Raw genomic sequence first — 20602 nt, forward strand, 5'->3', positions numbered from 1 at the left:
TCTACTTAAATGAAGAAGGAAAAAACCTCCTTTGCTCCTTTGTTCAGACAGAGAGAGGGAAGGGTGTTTAAATGTTTTGGTGAAGAACCACCCAGCCTGATTCCTGACATTCAGGGAATGCATAAGCTAAAAACAGACAGACGGCACGAAGGCGTCTGCAGAAACAGGAAGAAGGTGGAATGGCAGCAGAGGCGGGAGATGCAGGGAGAAGGCAGTTGGGTGCCAGCCAACGGCAGAGGCGGCTTTGGTGTAAGGTAAGGCTGTCTTTCAAGAAGGGGGAGGGAAGCTAGTCCTCATGAAAGAGAACACGAGAACCGAAGAACAGCCATGCTGGATCAGTCCAAAGGTCTATCCAGTCCAGCACTCTGTGCCACAGAAACAAGCTGCCTGCAAGGAGTCTGCCAAGTTTACAGTGCAATTCTGGACATGCCCTCTCGGGTGCAAGTCCCATTCATTTCAATTGGGCTTCAGCTCAGGGAAAACCATGGAGCTGGAAGGTCCCTGAAGGCCATCTAGCCTGGCTCCCTCAGACTATTCCACATTAAGGAAGGGGGACAGGTTAGTTGCACGCCTCCTGCTTTGCACGCCACAAGTATTCCGCATCCTGGGCGCTGCATTTATCAATCTGCTCATTTTCTACCAGAGTAAAAGCCTGCAGGATTTTTCTTCTTGTGGTTAAAGGCGTAGTAAGGATGCACACTGCAGGCACACATGTGCAAGCTCTGTGCTACAGCAGCAGCCATTCAGAAACAGCTCAGCAACACTGTCAGGCTGTGCAGTGCACGGTGCCCTGGTGCTGCGCTCTAGCCCTGGTGTCGCACGCTTACTTTGGTGCAAGAGCCGATGCATCAGCTCCCTGTGTCAGGATGCAACTTCCAGAGTCAGGGGGATGAACTCCAAATCTTAACATCAACAGCTCGCTCTACAGGAAGTAAAAGCAGTGAGGTTTTGTGGGATAAGCCAACAGAAAACAGGAACCATCCCTAGTAAAGTGTGTGTGTGGGGGGTGTCACTGGAATATATTTGTACTCTGTGGCTTATTGCTTCTGAAGTCCCGCCCAGCCATTCTTAAAACAGGAATAAATATGACTTTCCAGAGGGACAGCAGTTCTGTTAGTCTGTGGCACCAAAATCCATAAAGACCCTCGCAGCATCTTAAAGGCTAACAGATGTGTTATGACAAGCTTTCCATGGGCTGCGGACTGCCTAATTGGATGCACAAAGAGTTGCAGTGAGGGACACACACACACACACACACACACACAGATGTATGCACATATGTACAGTCAGCTCCCTCACAACCAATGTTACCAAAGGCAAGGATGCGTCGGTCCATGGGATCTTAGATGGCCAAACACTTGGGCAGAAGTGAAGGGCAGGAGGTTGGAATGACCACCACCCTCCTGGAGACTCGAGACGACGCATTTCACACCTTCTGGTCCACAGATTTTCCACACTCCTCCAAGAAGAAACCCAGATAAAGCTACAAAGAGCCAGCTCTGCAGTCTTGCTAGGCTGCCTTCCTACATGCTTCCATCTAAGATAATTCGCCATAAAGAAACGGTGTGCAGCTCTTTTAAAGTAGAAGCCGCCCCCGCCACCAAAAAAAGAAAACATTAGAGATATTTGCAGGTTACCTTGAAGGTGACCTTTCTGGGGAAGCTTTGCTTTGCACTCCCATCATGTTGAGCGGTCCAGAAGCCTGCTGCAAGAAAATAAGCAAATGGCTGCTACCTGCTTAGCATTAAAATTATCGCTCCGCTTGGGGCAGCCACTCTGGCTTGGACAGGCTGTGTGCATTTGTCACAACCTGAAGAGAACCAGCAAAAGGAAAAAAAGAAAAAGGAGTTTACGAAGTGGGACATGGACACAGCTGCAGAGAGAGAGAGAGAGAGAGAGAGAGAGAGAGAGAGAGAGCAAACCACTGCCTGCCCTAACCCATCATGCATCCACACATGTCGTAGTCCTACAGTGACAGAACACCTCCTCCAGAGAGGTCTCTTTGGCAGGTTCTCTGTTGTCTCTTCACACAAGGGAAATGGACATAGAGAGAGGAAGTATCGGAATGCTGAAAAAGTATTCTATTCCACGAGGTAGCCATCTGCTGCACGCTTTAGTTGATCAATCCATTTTTATTGATCCAGTCAACAGACCTCACACTCACACTTACACTACTGTTGGCATGCAAAGTGGAAGGCAAAACCATCACTAACAGAACGCCTAAAACAACCCTAGAAATCAAAGAACTCTTAAAACAACCAACAAACCAGCAATGTAAAATACAGGGTTAACCAGATACCGTTCTGCATTGCTCTCAGCAGAGGTTTATCTATAGTTTCTGCGGGGAAAACCGTTTCTCATACTGAAGGAACTAAGACAACATACTGTTCAGACAATCTTCTTGAATAAAGGAGTAATTATGAAGATCCTGGAAAAGTTACAGAGATGAAAAACATGGTTTACAGTTTCAATTTCTTCTAACTCACAAGGGCACAATCTGCTGGAAGATGGTATCCCTGCGAATTGTCCTGTCCGGATGTGCAAGACTCAATGCCTTCCATAGTTTGAAATAGTTAAATTTCTCAAATATTTAGCTTGAGACTTTAGCAAAGCTCAATTGATGGCAAATGGCAGCGGAGAAAAGGTCTTATTTGCTGCTGCAAATCACTCTTGAAACTCCATACCTTTAATATGCTGAATAATACATCAAGCTCCATCGCAGTCATTTGAGAAAAGCAACAATGCAGAAACCCCTAAAGTATGAAGTTTATATTTTAGCATTTTCATTTACAGACTTAAGTGCTGGTCTAAACAAACTAGCTGCCTTGAGCACACTACTCCCCTTTTCTCTTTGCGGCGGGGAAGGATGGAAGTCTTCTAAATACAGCCCTTTAGTGAGTTTGGCTGACTTTGCAATACGGTATGAACAATAATATAGCTTATAATAAGTGGCATCTACCAAGGTAATAATCCCTCTAATTTGTGAAGTTAACGCTTGCCCGTGTCAGGATTCCAACTAAATCCCTTTTCTCCTTCCTTTCCAAAAAGGGGCTGGCTGCACCCTCAGGGAGGTTCATGCTGCCTATGGGCCAGATAGGACCTTCCTTAATTGTTCTGCTCATTGGACTTGACGATAAACTGTGTTGTGTTGATAACTCACACCCTCTCCCTCTGAACCTCCTTGTTCTCCAGTGCCTCCCCCCAATCAGAGGTGTTAAGCTCACTTACACCTTGGCATTTCAGGAACACATTCCAGCTCCTTTTCTTCTCATAGCTCAGCTTCAGCATCTGAGCTCTCTAGCTTGGAATGTTACATTTGGGGAGCCATGGGCCCAGTCCCTACACTTACGCAAAGTAACCAGAAGAAGGAACAGAAATAATAAAAGCCAACATTTCAGAGTTAGAGATCATGCTCTGAATAATCATGTACAGGCCTTCTTTGGAGGCCAGCATTTCTAAATGCCTGCAGAAAGCTCTAAAAAAGACTGGTGACCAGTCAAAAGATTAATCTCAGAGACGTTTCCAGAGATCTCTGCAGGTGCTTTTACTGACCTCTGAAAAAAATCCCCCAATAGCGAAACATGTAGGGCTGTTGCTTGGAGAAGACTCCATATTCTTTCCCAACATGCTGATACTTCATCTCTTTATTCCATTTGGATGTTCTCAAGTTTCCCTTGACCCTTCCCTCTGCACCACAGAAAACTCTTTTTTATTCTTCTGGTCCCCATTAAGCCTCTCTATTACTTCTGCTTTGCTGTGCTTTTGAGTTGTCTTATCTCTGATTTTTTTTAGATCTTCATGGAATACTCATCATAGCCTCAGCTGTTTGTAACTGATCACTGCTTTTAATGGATGGTTTCATTATGCATGTCTGTTTCTCGTAAGTGGATTTTATTTGTGGTGGTTTAATTCATTGCCCCACGAGCTGTTAGCTATGGGGCAAGTAATAAATCTGAGAAGTAAATAAAAAACCAGGCTCTCCACCCTCTGCTAGGTAGGGTTCATAGCCCAAGAAAGAGCATGGGGTCTGCACGATGGAAAGTTGCATCGTCAGAGAGAATACGAATAGAGTTGCAGACAGTGTGTGAACTGGCAAGCTGCCCAACGGTATGATTCCTTAGCACCCATGAGTGGGATGGACTGCCAGAAGGGAGCATCCACACTACACGGGAATACACTTGTGCATATGCCAGAGTGTGCGTGTGCCAGGAGGACTGTCCATTTTCACCTCGAATGTCTCTAGTGAACATGAGCGAGTCAACAACCACTCTAGGCAACCGGCTCCACTGTCGTATTGCTCTGACAGTGAGGAAACTTGTCCTGATATCTAGCCTGGCTCTGGTTTGTTGCAACTTGAGCTGATTATTCCATGTCTCATGCTCTGGTATGAGCAGGAAGAAATTTTGACCTTCCTGTTTGTGACTTACAGAGGTACTTATAGAGGGATACCATGTTCTCCTGCTGCCTTCTCTTTGTAAGGCCGAGCATGCCCAGTTCTCTCATTCTCTCCTCGCAGGGCAGGATTTCCAAACCCTGGATCATTTTTGCTGCCCTCCTCTGGGACCTTTCTAGCTCTTTTGCATCTTTCTTAAAATCTTGGTGCCCAGAACTGGACACAAGTGTTCTAGATGAGGTCTAAACAGAGAAGACTATAGGGAAACTGTTACTTCTCCTGATTTAGAAGTAATACTTCTGTAAATGCATTGCAAAATAGCATCCTTGCCACTTACAACCGGCTTCTCATTTTATTTTACCCCACCATTTTTCTTCAGGGAATCCCAGGTGGCTTGCCCCACCCTCCTCACTATATTATCCTCACAACAGTCCTGTGAGGTAGCTCAGGCTGAGCATCAGTGACTAGCTCAAAGCACCCAGCAAGCGTCATGTCTGAGTGGGGAACAGGAGGCAGGCTGCTGAGTCCCAGTGCAATGCTTAACCTCCACTCTAATGTTGGCCTTCATAGAGCAAGCGGCGTGACTTGAATTGAGCCTCTTCTTAGACTTCAGTTGTTAAAACAGGGTGAAAAATGGCAGAAAATCTCCGCCTTCTGTTGCAGTGACTGGCTTAATTGCTAGCATTCTCCTCTGCCTTGCAGGTCAGCAAGCTCCACCTCATTTTCCCTTCCTTAAGCTTTATTTCCCATAATTTATTAATTTATTGCATTCATATCAATTTTTAAGGAACTGAAGGTAGCTCAGTGCCTTCCATAATTCTTCTCTCCAGTCTCTTCTTACAGCCACAGTGTGAAGTAGGTTAGATGACCGTCAGTGACTCCCCCTAAGGTGGAACGGGATTTGCAACTCCTCTTGGGTCCAGCTAGCATAGGCAAGAGTGAGGAATGAAGGGGGCTGCAGTTCCAAAACATCTGGAACAGGTGTGGTGCTAAATGCCCAAAAAATCCAGGGCTCAGGCACACAGGATGAGGAAAAAACCCCAAACATTTGCATAGGCTGTACTTCAGCCAGTGCCCACGGGCAGCAGAGTGATGGGGAGATGACTTCTCGGAGATTGGGGGCTGCAAATGAAAGATTTGGGGTCCCAGTCCTGGTGGGAAACCCTTTTGACACATGGTGCATTCGAAACATGGGGCTGGAAGAGAGTTTTGCAAATACCCTGGACTGACAGAAAACAAACCAGGGGGTCCTGGGTCAAATCAAGCCAGAACCTTCCCTAGAGGAAAGGACCAAGCCGAGGCTGTCCACTTCAGACACATCGAGAGAAGGCAAGACTCCCTGGAGAAGACTGTCGTGCTAGGGAAAGGCGAAGGCAGAAGACAAAAGGGAAGCGCAAGCAGGGGACGGACTGGCTCCATCCAGGAAGCCACCGCCTTGACCTTGGGGGAGCGGAGTGGAGCTGTCATGGACAGGACAACTCGGAGGGCTTTCCTTCATGGGGTCACCAAAGGTCGAAGGCGACTTGACAGCGCATAGCGCACAGCGAGAGGCCTTGTGAGGGCCTGGAGCAGAAACAAGGCATGCTGCTGTTGCATTACTAATGATCGCCCTTGGGGTCTCCATACGAGAAGAAAGGAGCAGACCTCTCCGGCTGCAAGAGCCTGGATTCTGCTGGACTACAACTCCCATCGTTAGGAAGCGTCATTGGATCCCAGGTTAGGTTTATTCAGGAAAGAATAAAACATGGTGTTGTGTTTACTGGATCCATGTCCGCTTTTTAATAAGGCTTTGGGGGTGCTGATGCTTCTCTTTCCTGGATTCTTTGGCAGTGTCCAATAGCTGTCTCTTTGGGGATAAACTTAGCATTAGACTACTCTTTAATATTTACTTGTGCATGCCTTTTTCAGTTATTTACCTGCTGCATGGACAGTAAGGACAACATAAATTGATTTTCTGTGCCCTTTGGACAGCTGAAAGTCTGATATTGCAACACTGGGAAAGTAAACACTCACCTTCTATAACACAATGGATTATGAACCTAACAATGTTTTCAATATTTGAACAGCCAGTATTTAGACGTCTCTTGCAAATGGATAAATATATGGATATTTGGCCTGAATCTTTGAAGCTTAAGCATAATTGTTTTTATCGATAGCTGTATATTCACATACCCATGGGTATACATTTCATGCATGCCTATTCTAACTGATTATATTTTTTTGCAAGAAAACTGTGTTTCGATTATTTCATCCCTGCACTGCAGTCCAACAGCATCCAGGCATCCAAGTTTATGGGAATATCCAATGGCATGAATGGGGTTCCTGTACGGTCTCCCATCCAAATGCTGACCAGCTCCAGACCTGCTTAGCTCCAGAACGATGGCTTCATCATGAGCCTTCAAACCAAATGATTGCGGATCATTTTTACTGGCATTTCAATAAACCCATCAGCATTCTAAATAGTCTCTTCTTCCCCGGTCTGCTTTGCTCAAAGTGGAAAATTAGTCCAAGGTTTCTTCAGGCAAAGTTGAAAGCAACAGTGCGAGCATGCCTGAGCACTCACATGCACATTAAAGCACCCGATCTCTTCCCAGACATGCTAAATGGGGGGACGTCTCGCTAACCAAGCCCCTTCTGCAGAATCAAAGATTCGCTGATGCACCCCTCTTCCTGCTTCTGTCAGCTCCAGGCAGAGTCTTGCCCTGCACGTGTGGAGGTTTGCGGCGGAGGCAGGCCTCCGTTATCGCGTGCCACAATCACACCAGAGGCAACGCTTAAAAAATAATTCTCTCTGAAGGCTCTACTTCCCAAACACTCTTCTTGGGAGAAAAGCTACCCATTATTCATGACAAACAGGCAGGGTGGGCACGGGCTGCTCTTTTTGATGCAGCTCTGTGCAACCCATCCCTCCCGGTGCCTCTTTTCTCCTTCAGTCATGAAGACACCCCCCCTCTCTGGGCCAGCCGTGATGGTCTTCTGTCCAAGCTTCCACGACCTGAGATCCTTCCTATGTAAAGGACAGAACCCAGGTTCAAGTTATGGCTGGGCAACACTTGCCTACACACAGCCTTCTCCGATCCAGCGCTACAATTCCCCTCATTCCTAACCAGTGTTCATTGGCTGGGGTTGATGGGAGCTGTTGTCCAACAAGATCTGGAGGGCACCAGCAGGGGGAAGCTAGTCTGAAGAGAGCCAGACCTTGGAGGAGGCTGGGTTCTCTGCTGAGTGAAAGCTGCGATCGTCCTGAACCAATCTGGGTTTTTGGTTGCAACCTGCCTTTCCACCAACGGAAGCTCACGGTGGATAGAAAGCACAATGCACACGCACTAAAAAGGTAACACAATGGCAACTCCAAATTAGACAGGGACCAAGCCTTCTGACTTGCTGGTGCCCAACATCTGCTCCCAACAAGGTAATCTTGTGCTACCACGCCATGCTTAATGGTGCCGTGGTCTGGACTCTTTCACCCCTTGCTTAGAAGTATATTTTAATGTGCGAATTTAGAAACATCATTAGATAAATACACCATACATGATAAAATGCAAACAGAAAACAGACCGACCGCTACTAAAAAGGCAGGTAAAGCATTCATAAAATCAATAAAAGGACCAGTTCCAACCCATTTCAACACAAAGGGAAAGTGTGTGCTTGCGAACTGTCGTAAACTACCCAGAAAGCTTCAGCTATTGGCCTGTAACAATAATAACTATTACTAATAAGAGAACAAGTAATAAGAACAACAGCCCGTGTGGTGTAGTGGCAAGAATATTCGATGGGGACTCAAGGGATCCGGGGTCTAGTCCCTACTCAGCCATGAAGATTCCTGGACAATTTTGGGCCAATCCCTCACTCATTCTCCACATATCCTACTTCCCAGGGTTGTCATTGCAAATATAAAAATGGGAGTGGAGGAGAGCTATGCAACCTGCCTTGGGTTCCTCACACGAGGAAGAATGCTAGGAGATAAATGCAATATACATAATACTGCAATGTAACTATGACGACAATGCTCTAGAGGATTATCCAAAAAGAAAAAGAAAAGCCATCACAGGCAGGAGTAGTGACAAAGCTTTGCTGTGGAACATGGGTGTGAGGCTGGGAAAACAAACAAACAAACTGGAACATGGGTTAGGAGTGGAAAAACAAACAACCCTACAAGCATGCTCGCAGACACACACACACACGTATGTGTGCAGTTATGTATTCTGGAAACGAAATGTTAATGTTAACGTTTGGGCAGAATCTCTCTTGGAGAATGATTGTTGCTTTGGCTGCAGTGCAAAGGAAAAGATGCAAACTTGCTGCCCCTACATAGGATTCCAGGTTTTCATCTGGTCCTCCCACGGCTGTGATCAAAATAAAAATACAATAAAGAGATGCGTGAATGACTTGGTCTACTGTGGAACCCGGCCCTTAGGCTCTCGCTATCCAAAATGCAGAAGAAAAGAGACGATGATGAAGATGGAAGAGGAGGAGGAGGAGGAGGAACTGTGAAAACGAGGAGTAATATCTGGTTAACTTGCACAGCCCTGCGAGGAGCTCGGCTCCCGCCGCCCGCTCTCATTGACTTGTCGGGTAAATTTCATTAAGACTGCACAAAAATGAAATAAAATAATAATAATCGGACGGAAAGCAGCTGTGATTGTGCAACAGACATGCTGGGGGCTGCGCTTGCCAGAATCTGAGTTACTTCATAACATGCGTCCACAACCTTGACAGTCAAAATGATTATTCTCCCTCCCCTCCTTCCCGTTTAATAAAATCAACACGGCTTACTCCTTCGAGCTCGCGAGCCTCTGGTGAGCCCCACAGAGAGATCAAGGAGGGCAGAAAGCCTGGTCTGAAAAGGGAATAGGGCCGGACGTGCGTCCCATGCCCCCCCTTGTGAAGCATCTACACAGAATTGATAATTTGCAGTTCCTTTTGTTCATCAGAGGTGGGATTTGGGGGGCTAGTTGCCATGCCAGCAATGGTAAAAAGGGGCGCTGAGGCAGAAGCCCATCAAATGAATGGCTGAAAAATGTATTCGTGGTGGGTGGGTGTTTGGCCGTGCTGGTGGCACGATTTGTATGACGGGGTGGCAAGCACCATGCATTTATCCTCGTCCTCAACATCCACCGTGTTCGGAATCTGGCATTCTCTCTCCTAGAATATTGGCTTCCATTTGCAAGCTGGGGCAAAGGGCAACAGAGAAACCTCTCCCATGGGGAAAGCGGGCGAGCCCCACAGCTGAATCCGGCCTCACTGAAGGTCCCATCATGACGGCTCTCAGCAGGAAAGGGCTGATATACCTATCTGAGGCCAAGCCAGACCAAGGGCTCATTTCAGCTCAGCGATATCTGGGGGCACTTGAATGGTTTACCCTGAGAAGCAGTGACACCCTAGGATCCAGGTCCTCCCCAGCCCTGCAATGTTTGCATGCAAAGCATGTGACCCACTAAACTCTGACACTTCCATAAAGAACATTCCACTTCTTGTTCTTTCTGAACCCAAAGCGGCTCTCTCTCTCTTGACTTTGCTCCCCCTGGTGGAGTTCTGCTGTGGCCAGATTCCCTTGGGATCCCTTCCCTGCTTTCCAGCTCTAACCCTTGTTCAAGCATTTCTAGAATGACCCGTCGCCAAAGCTCGCTAGGTGCTTCACAGCAATTAAAGCCATAAAATGCACCATAAGAGATGCTATAAAAGTTCAACATTAGCCTTGCTTATAGTCTAAAATTAGAGTATAAAATGGGAGTAAAAACCAGAGTAAAGGCAAGCAGTGGAGCCACAGTGATAGCAAATGGCAGTTTCAACTGTGGAAATGAAGGGCTGAAATGCATGGGGAAAGGAAAGGGCTGGGAAGAACATAGCACGGGTGCCGGGGGAACCTCTCCGAGAAGCTCGTTTCACAATCAGGGCACTGCAGGTTCTGCAGTGACAATTCCTAAGTTCCTCATTCATTGGCTACTTGATCGACCTTCACCTCCCTTCCATGGTCTCTGAGCATTTGAACGGGACACGCAAAGGCCAGGCTGAGTTTTCTGGCCCATCTTCAAGAGAGAACATGGATTCCGACCTGCGGTTTCAGACCAGGCTTGGGGCTGGCTTTTTCTATGGCACCTTTCCCTCCCTGAAAACAGGGTGTGTTTCAAAGGCCAGAGATGGATCTGAGTTACAGCTGCACTTTATGCTTCCAAAAATGGGGGTCTTCTATTATTTCAGTGCCTCAGATTCCACAGTTTTACATCACTTAGCGCTGCAATTCAACCGATTCCACAATGGCCATTGTGAGATGAAGTCAAGATCAGAGATGCAGAACCCGAGGGCCAATTCAGGCCCACCTGGAGCCACTGCCGTCTTTTCCCTGCTCACCCCTTTCACCCGAGGACCAATTCTTTGGTGGGTTCCTGGCTTCTGTGCAGCGTTTCCCCCAATCTGGAATGTCAAAATGCTTCTTCTGAGGAATCGTGACTAGCCTTCAAAGCCTGAAGCAGTTGACTTCCTCGGAAGGGAATCCAGTCTGCTCGCACTCCCAGCTTCTGCTAGCTCATCCCTGTCTCCCTAAACCTCCTTCTGGATGGGAAGGAAGGCAGCAGACAACAGAGGTGGCAACAGAATCAGACGCTGCCAGTATCACTCCACCCTGGCAGCATTTTCTCTTTACGAAGACTCACTGGCCTTTCAGTGTCCCCTGTCCCCCACCGAGTGCTTCCCAGCCCTTTTCCAACGGATGTGGGGTGAGGGTGAGTTAATGAACAGCATGAAGAACTGGGCCCTTTTCAGCGATCCACCTCCCTTCCAAGGTTTTTGAGCACTGGTATTGAACACGTGAAGGGCCCCCATCCCTATTCGGCAAGCCCAAGGCTTGTGGCTCATCCCTGAGGAAGGGCATGGGCTTTGGAACAGATGTGCAGCTTCAGACCCAGCAAAGAACTGGTTGGTGCAGTGGAAGTTTTTTCAAGTGAAAACAAGTATGGGCTTCTCTTCCTAGACACTGTGAACCATTTGGGAAGCCACTGAGCTAGGCTGAATGGTATACAAAAGCTATAATAATATAGATGATAGAGAGATAAATTGGATGATAGACAGGTGTCGGATAGATGGATGTCAGGCAGGCAGGCAGGCAGGCAGACAGACAGACATCCACATTCAGTTCAAGTGACCAGAAGCCTTGGGGATTCCAGCAGGCCCTGGTACCCCCTAGGAATGGTGCCATAGACAATCAAGGCTTCCAAAGGCTTCCTTAAGGGAAACCAAGGAGCATTTCCCAATGAGAGAAGCCCTTGGTTCAGATCGGCAACCTGGTGACCACCAGACGGGGTCCCATGCTGGGCCTTGGAGGCCAACGCGTCCGGAGGGCGTGAGGTTCACAGAACCATAGAGTGGTAGGGACCATCAGATCCGGCCCCCTGCAGCTGCAGGCTGGGGAAGGCTGGCTTGGGGTGGAACAATGGCGATATTTAGAGACCCTGTGATGCAGATTAGTTAAACAGGCTCTGGCTTAATGTCTGTGATAGCCAGGGGCTCGTAACGCTCATTCAGCTCGACCTTTCAGTTCCACCATGTCAAATACCTTCTTGCCCACCAAAGAGGAATCGTCTCGTCTGGAACCCACTCAGAAGTGCCTCTTATGGGACCGGTGATTATTTCAGCATCGGGGCCTTTCAGAACACCTTTCATTACTTCCCGCATTCGTAAGCTTACTCTCCAGGGAGCAACTAAGCACCGTTTGGCATCTACAAGCCCAAGGAATGGAAATGAACAAAAAACACGCTGCAGCCACATATTAATCTGCAGAAACGGGGCTGAAGTGCACTCCAGCGCCTGACAAGGTATAACACCGCTCCTTTTATTAGCTTTGTATGAACTATTAACCCTCGTCATTAAGGTGGAACAACTCCAAAGCACGGAGGAAAAAAGAAAGAAAAGACAAGCACGCAAAAGCTACTGCTGGCAAAACTTAGCAAGCGGGAACATCACAATTCGAGTTCTCCTGGTTCTCGGTGAGGGCCTTGGTGACGCCTCTCCATCCCATGCCTTTGCGGTCGGTCTGTGGGCACGTCTACCAGGGCAACGTTTCTCTAGAGACCTTTTTATTTAAAACTTATTCTAATTGTTAAATTATTTGTATTTATAGGATTTTAAATTTTTAGCCGAGATGCACCGGGAGGTTTTAAATAATTTTTTTATTGTTATATTGTTATTATTTATGTATTTATGTATTTTGTTTCTGTTGTGAGCTGCCCCGAGGCTTTGTTGCGATGGGGGCGGCATAAAAATGTTTTAAATAAATAAGTAAATAAATAAATAGAGGAGAAGGCCTCCATTGCTGGGCAACAGGGGCACATCCTTAAAGCCAAGCGCAGCAGCCAGAAGGAGATATTGGCTGCCATAATGTCCCACCCACACGCGTCCTTTCTGGCCGAACGTGGGGAAATTTGAATGCTCAGCCCATGGGGAAGGGTGTGGAGGCAACAGAAGCCGAGCGGCTGTGCCCCACTTGCCCAATTCAGGTGTGCATCAACAGCCCGTCGTTCCATCATGCTCTGCGGAGCAGCTGCCATGCGACGTGGCCGGTGCCTTCCAGGGTAGGGCAGGATGCTGCCCCACAGGTGCAAGGCCAGTTGGATTCTGCATATGGGAAAGGCGCTGTTGATGTCAGAGTCTGCCCTTTGTCTGTGGTAGGAAATTGCTGGGAGGCCGGGGACAAGCTCGAGGGAGGAGGGTGGTCTCCTTGGTGGTCTCATGGTGCCCTGCCACACCAGGCAAGGGACTCTGAGAAACAGGATCCTGGACTAAACATGCTCTTAGCCCGATCCGTAGGCCTCTTCTCCCCCTCTTCTATATCCCCTTTCCCGTCTTGGTGGGGGTGGGAGGAAACAGTCCCTGTGGGTGGGAGAGGGCCACAGTTGTACAGAAATTTTGCGGGCCCTCAGAAGATCTCTTGCTCATGGTGCTGAACACAAAGAGGAATGCCTTTTTCAAACAGAGTTGGCCCATCTCCGCGTTTGCAACCACCTCTGAAAAATGTGTTTTGACGAAGAATGCATGCTTGAACACACACACTTTCGCATTTTAGCCAGTGGGGGGAAACGGCACACTTTTAAAGAGATGTGCATGGAAATACACACTTCTCTCATGCAAAGAACAAGCAAATCCCGCTCAGCAAACGGCAGCATTTCTAGTTCTCTGTTCCCAGTGAGGTTAATCCAGACCCTGGGAGAACAGCACCCTGCAGCTCCTCTTCTATAGCATGAAAGTGAATTTGGATTCAGATCTGTGCCTCAGTTTCTACTCTGCCATAAAGCTCCCTGTACATCTTTGGGACCACAATTCTCTTTCAGCCCAACCTACCTTCAGGGCTGTTGTGAGAATCACTGGCCTAACCTTGTGATGGAGCCCCCACCACACACGCTTGAAAAGAAAACCCTGTTTTGACCCCCATCATGCGCTTCCCATTCCCACGCCCAGCAAAACTCCCTTTATGTCTCGAGGCCAGGAGCTGTGAAAGAACCCAAGATCGAGTCAAGGTACTTCCACATTCGTCAATTGTAGGGATTTATCTCAGAGCTCCTTTCCCTTAGCTGGGACATGCATGGGATGAATAGACAGCGCTAGCACATGTCAAATCAATTCATTCGTTAGACTGATTAGAAAGAATCTTTTGGTACGACTGAAAACAAAGCAAAGCCTTGTGGCATTTAAAAAAAGTTCATTTAGAAAAACCTGTGGGCTGCCACATATTGCTGGACCTCAGGTCCCATCTTCCCTGACCAATAGCACTGGTGGGAGCTGGAGCCCAGCTAAGTCGGTGGGGTAGGGGACACAGCATCCCCAGCTCTGATTAAGGGCACAATCCTACACATGTACAGACAGAGGAAAGTCTGGCTTAGGCATGCTGGGAATTCTAAGCCTCGCCTAGTCCACCTAAGCATGCTTAGGGTTGTGCCCTTAAAGCATAATAGAACATGCTTCTTGCAAGACAGTCTGTTCCATGCTAAAAGCAAAAGGATATTTCCCCCCGTGGGGCAAATGCATGCAGCTGTTGCTGATTAATGAATTGCTGAGCCAGGACTTCTTTCAACTGCATGAGAGCCTCACAAATAAATTCGAACCTTGTTAGATTTTGAATGAGCCTGTCGGATCACTATAAACAACAGATACCTGATTGAGGGTTCTGTCATGGGAAGAGCACGCAATGAAAATAAGAGGCGAGATGTGATGCTTCATTGTGTTATTGGGGGTATGACTGTATTTGTACTGAACCGTGAGTATAATAAATCTTTGATTGACTGACTGACTGACTGGATCCAAGATGCCTGTTGTATGAATTTCAGTCTGCGCCTTGCAAATTTGGCTTAAAATCCCAGAAAATCAAGCAGCCACCAAGCCTTTCCTTAACCCAAATCCTGTTCATTCCAAAAATGAGAAACCTGCGCAAACTCTGAAGTGTAATTGGTGCTTAAGCAGGAGAAAGGGCCACACATCCAAATAAATATGTAAGGGCGCTGTGGCCTCTAATTAGGAGTGTGGGGGGGGGGCACACACACCTGCAGAACAGCAGCGAGCGAAAAATGCATTCTCCACCCCTTCAGAAAATGGCACCACCAGATGCAAGAAGCCGTTGATTTGCAGGTTGCTCTTTCACACTGTTGTGTGCTGTACCAAGGCGAAGCTGCAGCATAATTCACCCCTCCAGGTACCAGCAAACCTCCAAGCAGCCTCTGAGCTAACGTTTATTTGCCATGAAGTGATATGTATGCGCCAGCACATGAGATCTTCTACGCACAAGCTCTAAATCATCCCCAAGATGTGCTGCTATGTGACTAGAAACTCGCCCGTTCAGGAAGGAATGACCCCTGCCAGCACAACGCCAAAAATAGGGCATTTATGTCTGTGAAGCAGGTTGTCTCTACCAGCCCTGAGGATTAGAGAATACGGAAAAGGTATGACAGAAGTCAAAACCTTCTGCTTACAGAAAGCTCTTCTGGTTCATTAGAAAACTTGTGTGGAGATGTTTAAAGGGGCCTGGAGCCTCGCACTGCCCTGCTGGATGCATTGCCTGGCAGGCGAAAACAGAGAAGCAAAAGCAGTGGCTTCTTGCGGGGGGGGGGGGGGGGTGTCCATCTGGGCCATGTGCAGATGTGTTCCAGATGTAGGTCTTCCAGCCACAGACCCTGGAAAATTCGAAGAATGCTTGAGATAAGCAGGAGTGTGTTTTTGTATGATTGTGAGTGCCACGTGGTCGTCGCCCTCAAAACAAATGCCTGGCTCCGAATTTATTAATTAATGCCAAGTAGAGCTGTTTTGCAGCAGGTGCCAGTGGTTGGTTCTCTAAGTTCCAGTTCCCACTCAGACCTCCAAATGGTTAGCGATGCATCCATCCCTGTTGGAAACGACCCCTGAGCCTTGTTTCATTGGAACAGTGGGAAGCAAACGATGGGGCAGATGGTGCCGTGAGAGGGCTGAGCAGCCAACGCCCGATGGAAGGGCTGAGACGAGAGCTGAGGCTGTTGTGATGACGTTCGCCTACAGAAGTCTGCTTTTTGGACTTCAGTCTCCACTCAAGAAGGAGAGGTGAAAAATATTCATCCCCTTGTTTCCGGCATGGTTGATCAATCACCAATGTGTCCCTTCTTGGCCCGCATGGACAACCCTCTGTTATTAGAAGAGGCCTGAGAATGAGTTCCCAGAAGCAGCAGAGAAACACGCTGAATGACTTCTTTGGGTCAGAAAGACGTGGTCTGAATGTTTCCTATTGATGCAGAGATGCTGTGCTGTGCACACCCAGGAATGCTGTGGATAAAGAAATAGGTCTACTTCCTACAATCAGGCAGAGATGGATTTAATCTTCGAGGACTCCTAGACAAAATGACAGAAGCACACAAGGACCAGGTTGCACCGAGTTGGTGCAATTCCCTCCCCAGAGAGTCTTGCTTGCTGGTTGCTGGACTTATTTTTTCATTTCCCAATCTTTTGAGTGTGCTTTAATGTTAAAGGTCAAGAAATTAAAAGATGCTTGCTCCTGGGGAGGAAAGCTATGGCAAATCTAGATAGCATACTAAAAAGCAGAGACATCACCCTGCCGACAAAAGTGCATATAGTCAAGGCTATGGTTTTCCCAGTTGCAGTGTATGGCTGTGAAAGTTGAACCATAAGGAAGGCTGAGTGCCAAAGGATTGAGGCCTTTGAATTGTGGTGCTGGAGGAGACTCCTGCGAGTCCCTTGGACCACAAGGCAATCAAACCGGTCAGTCCTAGAGGAGATCAACCCTGACTGCTCTTTAGAAGGCCAGATCCTGAAGATGAAACTCAAATACTTTGGCCACCTAATGAGAAGGAAGGACTCCCTGGAGAAGAGCCTGATGCTGGGAACAATAGATGGCAAAAGAAGAAGGGGGCGGCAGAGGATGAGGTGAATAGATGGAGTCACTGAAGCAGTTGGTGTGAGCTTAGGTGGACTCCAGGGGATGGTGGAGGACAGGAAGGCCTGGAGGAATGTTGTCCATGGGGTTGCGATGGGTCAGACATGACTTCGCGACTAACAACAACAACAACAATAACAATGTTAAAGGATCTATGGTTCTGTTGGAGTTTTTAATCTTTTTTGAAGATCAAAACAAGTTATGCTGTAAGGCAGAATAGGAATTTTAAAAATAGGTCAATAAAACAATTTTAAAAGTAACAATTAAACAAAGCTCTCCACGACATTCCACACAGATCTGATTCTAGGGATGGCCATTTCCAGCCATTTAAGTGAACTCAACTCATATCTGGATGCATATTTTGTGAGAAGATGTTGCATAAATGCACAAAAGAAAAAAAATCTTCTCCAGAGAAGCTAAAGTCTACAAAAAATAATGAAGGGTGAACTAACCCCATCTTAACTGCTGTTTATTGAATTATGGATCCAACCTTTTAAATTCAAATGGAAATTCTTTGATATAACCACATTCTGATGGGATGCAGAAATTTTAAATAAACCCATAATCAATCTAAGATTAAATTCTGCAAGTATTGACTTTAACTCGACCAAAGTCAGACTTGTTATACATTCAAGAATTACAAACCAACAAGATTCAGCTTACAGACTTGACTTATTACACATCACAGCACTATCAGTACAAACAACATGGGAACCCAGAGAAAACTAAATTATCAGTTACTTTTTCCTAGCCTGTCCCCCAGTGGCTAGGAAAACCTTTTCAAATACATATTTCTATTATAGTTTCCAGCAGAAGAATAACTGATATAAACAAGAAGAGCAAAACAGTAAATACAAACTTAAAACCAGAAGCTCAGCAATTGATCTGCATGACTGGGTAAATGCGAATCACAACACATGTCACTCAGAGGTGAAGATTTGAAGGAAACAATGAAAAACACAAATGGGATATCACAAGTAATCAAAATGGGGAGCTTGTAGCAGCAAGTGCTTCTGACCAGCTACGTGCAATCAGCTGCTTGCTGAGCAGGAAAAAGCATTACATGCGTTTTCAAAGTACCTACTAAGATCTTCTGCACTCTCCCAATCCCTAGTACAAGGAAATAGGATTATCCTTTCAGAAGCCTGCTTTGCTTTGCTTTGTTTTCAGGTGGTGGGCTGATATTGGCAAATAATAGCAAGGAGGTTCAATACTGTGAACATGGATGTTTCTGCTTTTAATTACCAAACGTATAGACAGCAACAAAGAAAGGGATACAGAAAAGGTAGGAATAAGGGCATGAGTTCAAGTAGAGGATAAAATCCATGCATGTGCCTGGTATGGTCCCTGTCTTTTGTAGATCTTCGTTCCTATTAGGGTAAAATCCTAGGGCCTTCCACATTATCTGGGAGGCCAAAGGATTCTTCCTATGACTTAAGAGCAGGGACTCCAAAGGCCAAACCCTTGCCCCCCACCCACATGCACACATGCTGGCTGCCCAGTGAGGTTCCAGATGGGGCTCAAAGGGGGAAAGGGACAAGCAGGAAGGCTTGGGGGAGAGGAGAGATTAGGGACCATGGAGTCACATTGATTCACTCAGCACCCACCCTCTTTCCTCCCCAGCACTAAAACTGGACAGCTAAAGACAGCCATCCAGAGAAAATGCAGGATGCAAGGCATGCCGGAGGCTGCTCCTGCCATGGCATGTTTATAAACATCTGTGTTTGGGGGCCTTGGAGCATCTGCCATGAGTTCAATAGCACTGTGGCCTTAATCTCTCCAGCAATATTCAAACAGTTCATATACCAGTAATCTGCAAAGTTAGATCGGTCTCATCTGGATATACATCATGATTGGTTTATTGAGCTAAGATACATCCCTCCTTAGCTCATGTAGCTCCTAAGCTCATCCAGTCTATGGGCTACAGTTCCTGGGTTGATTAACTACAGTTTCCTGCCATGACTGCAATGGGAAATGCATATGGTGGAACTCTCACATAGTACCAGAAGTCATAAATGTTTTTGTGCAAGCCTACAAAAGGAAAGGGCTCTTTTGCTCAGCATCATTCCCTTCCTGCTGTTCTTTCTTCAGCATGTACAAAAATTTTGTCAGCAGCCCACTCCAATCTCACCTCAGACATCCCGATGTGTTCTTGAAGACAGTTGTCCACTCAGCATCTCGAGGCTTTGAGTCTTCGTTTGGCTCATTCTCCCAGCCGGAATGGGGAATAATCACCTCGTTGGTCAGTGTCTGAAGACCATGATTAATGATCACCATTTTGAGGGGCTCGTAGGATGACAGGTTCCAAAGGGTACCTTTAGCAAGAGGAAGCGGAGGAGAACAGTTAGTGGAATCCTTTAGCTGAATCCTTTAATTGGTCTGCCAACAGGGCCAGTCCTACAAGTAGGGCAAGAGACGCTGCTGCCTTGGATGCTGGGCTGGGAACACACTAGGCTGCATTTGGTACGCCAGCCCACCTTGCTTTTCCTAGACTAAGCCTCAGTTGCTGGTCTAGCCAGTCCACGGACTGAAGGGAAGCACCATTCCTTCCTTTCTCTCCCAGCTGGCCCTGTCATCCAATGAGATCAGCATGACTTGGCCGAAGCATCACAACACAGCCTGATCAGCATTAGAGCTCCTTGTACCATTAACCTCTCAATGGTGCTGCTTTTTAGACCTTTCAACGATTGCTAGCAACACGGTCTAGAGGCAGGTTCCAACTCTTTCCTTTAGCTTGCCTGTTCGCCCTCATCCAGTCCATTGCTGCAGCCAGACACTGATTCAGCCCATCCACAGCCTCACCCAATGGAGGAGAGAAGGAGGAACAAGGCTGGACATCATGCGCATACCGAGGGTGCTGAAGCTCAGAACTGCAGCTTCATGTGGATGTCAAATAGCATGGGGGACAGAACCAGCTCCTGTGGAACCCCATGCTGGAGAACCCACATGGTCAAACAATATCCCCCAAGCATCACCTTCTGGTTCAAACCAAAGACTGTGCTAGATATGTTTGGAGTGAATACTCTCTTCGACTCATACCTACCCAGCTGATCCCCTCGAGCTTCCATCATCTTCCAACTATAAACCAATCCATTTTCTAGCAACACTTCCAACATCACTGCAGGCTCCTTTCAACCCATCCTTCCATGTCGAATTTTATTCTCCAAGCCGACCTTTGCTAACCATCCAGATGTTTGTGGGCTTCAGCTTCGTCTTGGCTATTCAAGTGCTGATACTCATGCTCTGACCAACAGAAATCTTTGCCTGAACTACCCTGACACAGGGACCACCGTTTTCCAGCACAGAGTCTGTGATGCTTTGCAGCACAACTTGAGCAGATTCTTTGTGCTGATCAGGAGGAAACATGCACATTTCAAGACCTTATATGAAATGGCTCCAGGAGCATCAGTGCAAGCTTGGCTGGGTGGGCCTAACGGCAGCAGGAGGAAAGTATCAGCAGCAGCAGCAGCAGCACCACCTCCTTCATATACTTCTCAGGTTTTCCCTCAGGGTGAATCTCATAATGAAGGTAAAGTGGCAATCCCTCCAAACCCCCAAATAAGTGCTAACTGAGAACCACAAGCCACCCAGGTGCAAACAACCCCAGGAATATCAGTTTGCAAACATTTTAGTAGGTAGTAAGGGAGCCCCTCCAAAAGAGCACACGTTCTCCACTCCAAAAGTCCCCAGCAGAATCACACCATTAAGAACTGAGTGGCTAAGATGAAATCTAATCATAAACGTCCACCTAGAACTTTCTCCCAGTTGCAAGGTATGGCTGTGAAAGCTGGACCATAAGGAAGGCC

At 47.1% G+C, this 20602-nt stretch overlaps 1 protein-coding gene across 12 annotated transcripts in view; it reads right to left on the bottom strand.

The window, feature by feature from the left end:
• Positions 1-20602, bottom strand: part of ARVCF (ARVCF delta catenin family member) — a 195269-nt gene that overhangs the window by 56683 nt on the left and 117984 nt on the right. For all 12 annotated transcript variants that reach the window (XR_006415718.1, XR_006415719.1, XM_044440633.1 and 9 more), the window contains one exon: positions 18928-19111. Coding sequence is in view for 10 of the 12 variants with exons in the window: in XM_044440633.1 (XP_044296568.1) it covers positions 18928-19111 (184 nt within the window). In the remaining 2 variants the exon portion in view is untranslated. The remainder of the gene's footprint in view (positions 1-18927; positions 19112-20602) is intronic.

The sequence above is a fragment of the Varanus komodoensis genome, unplaced genomic scaffold, assembly GCF_004798865.1.
Source record: "Varanus komodoensis strain SLA01 unplaced genomic scaffold, ASM479886v1 scaffold38, whole genome shotgun sequence".
Lineage (NCBI taxonomy): Eukaryota > Metazoa > Chordata > Lepidosauria > Squamata > Varanidae > Varanus > Varanus komodoensis.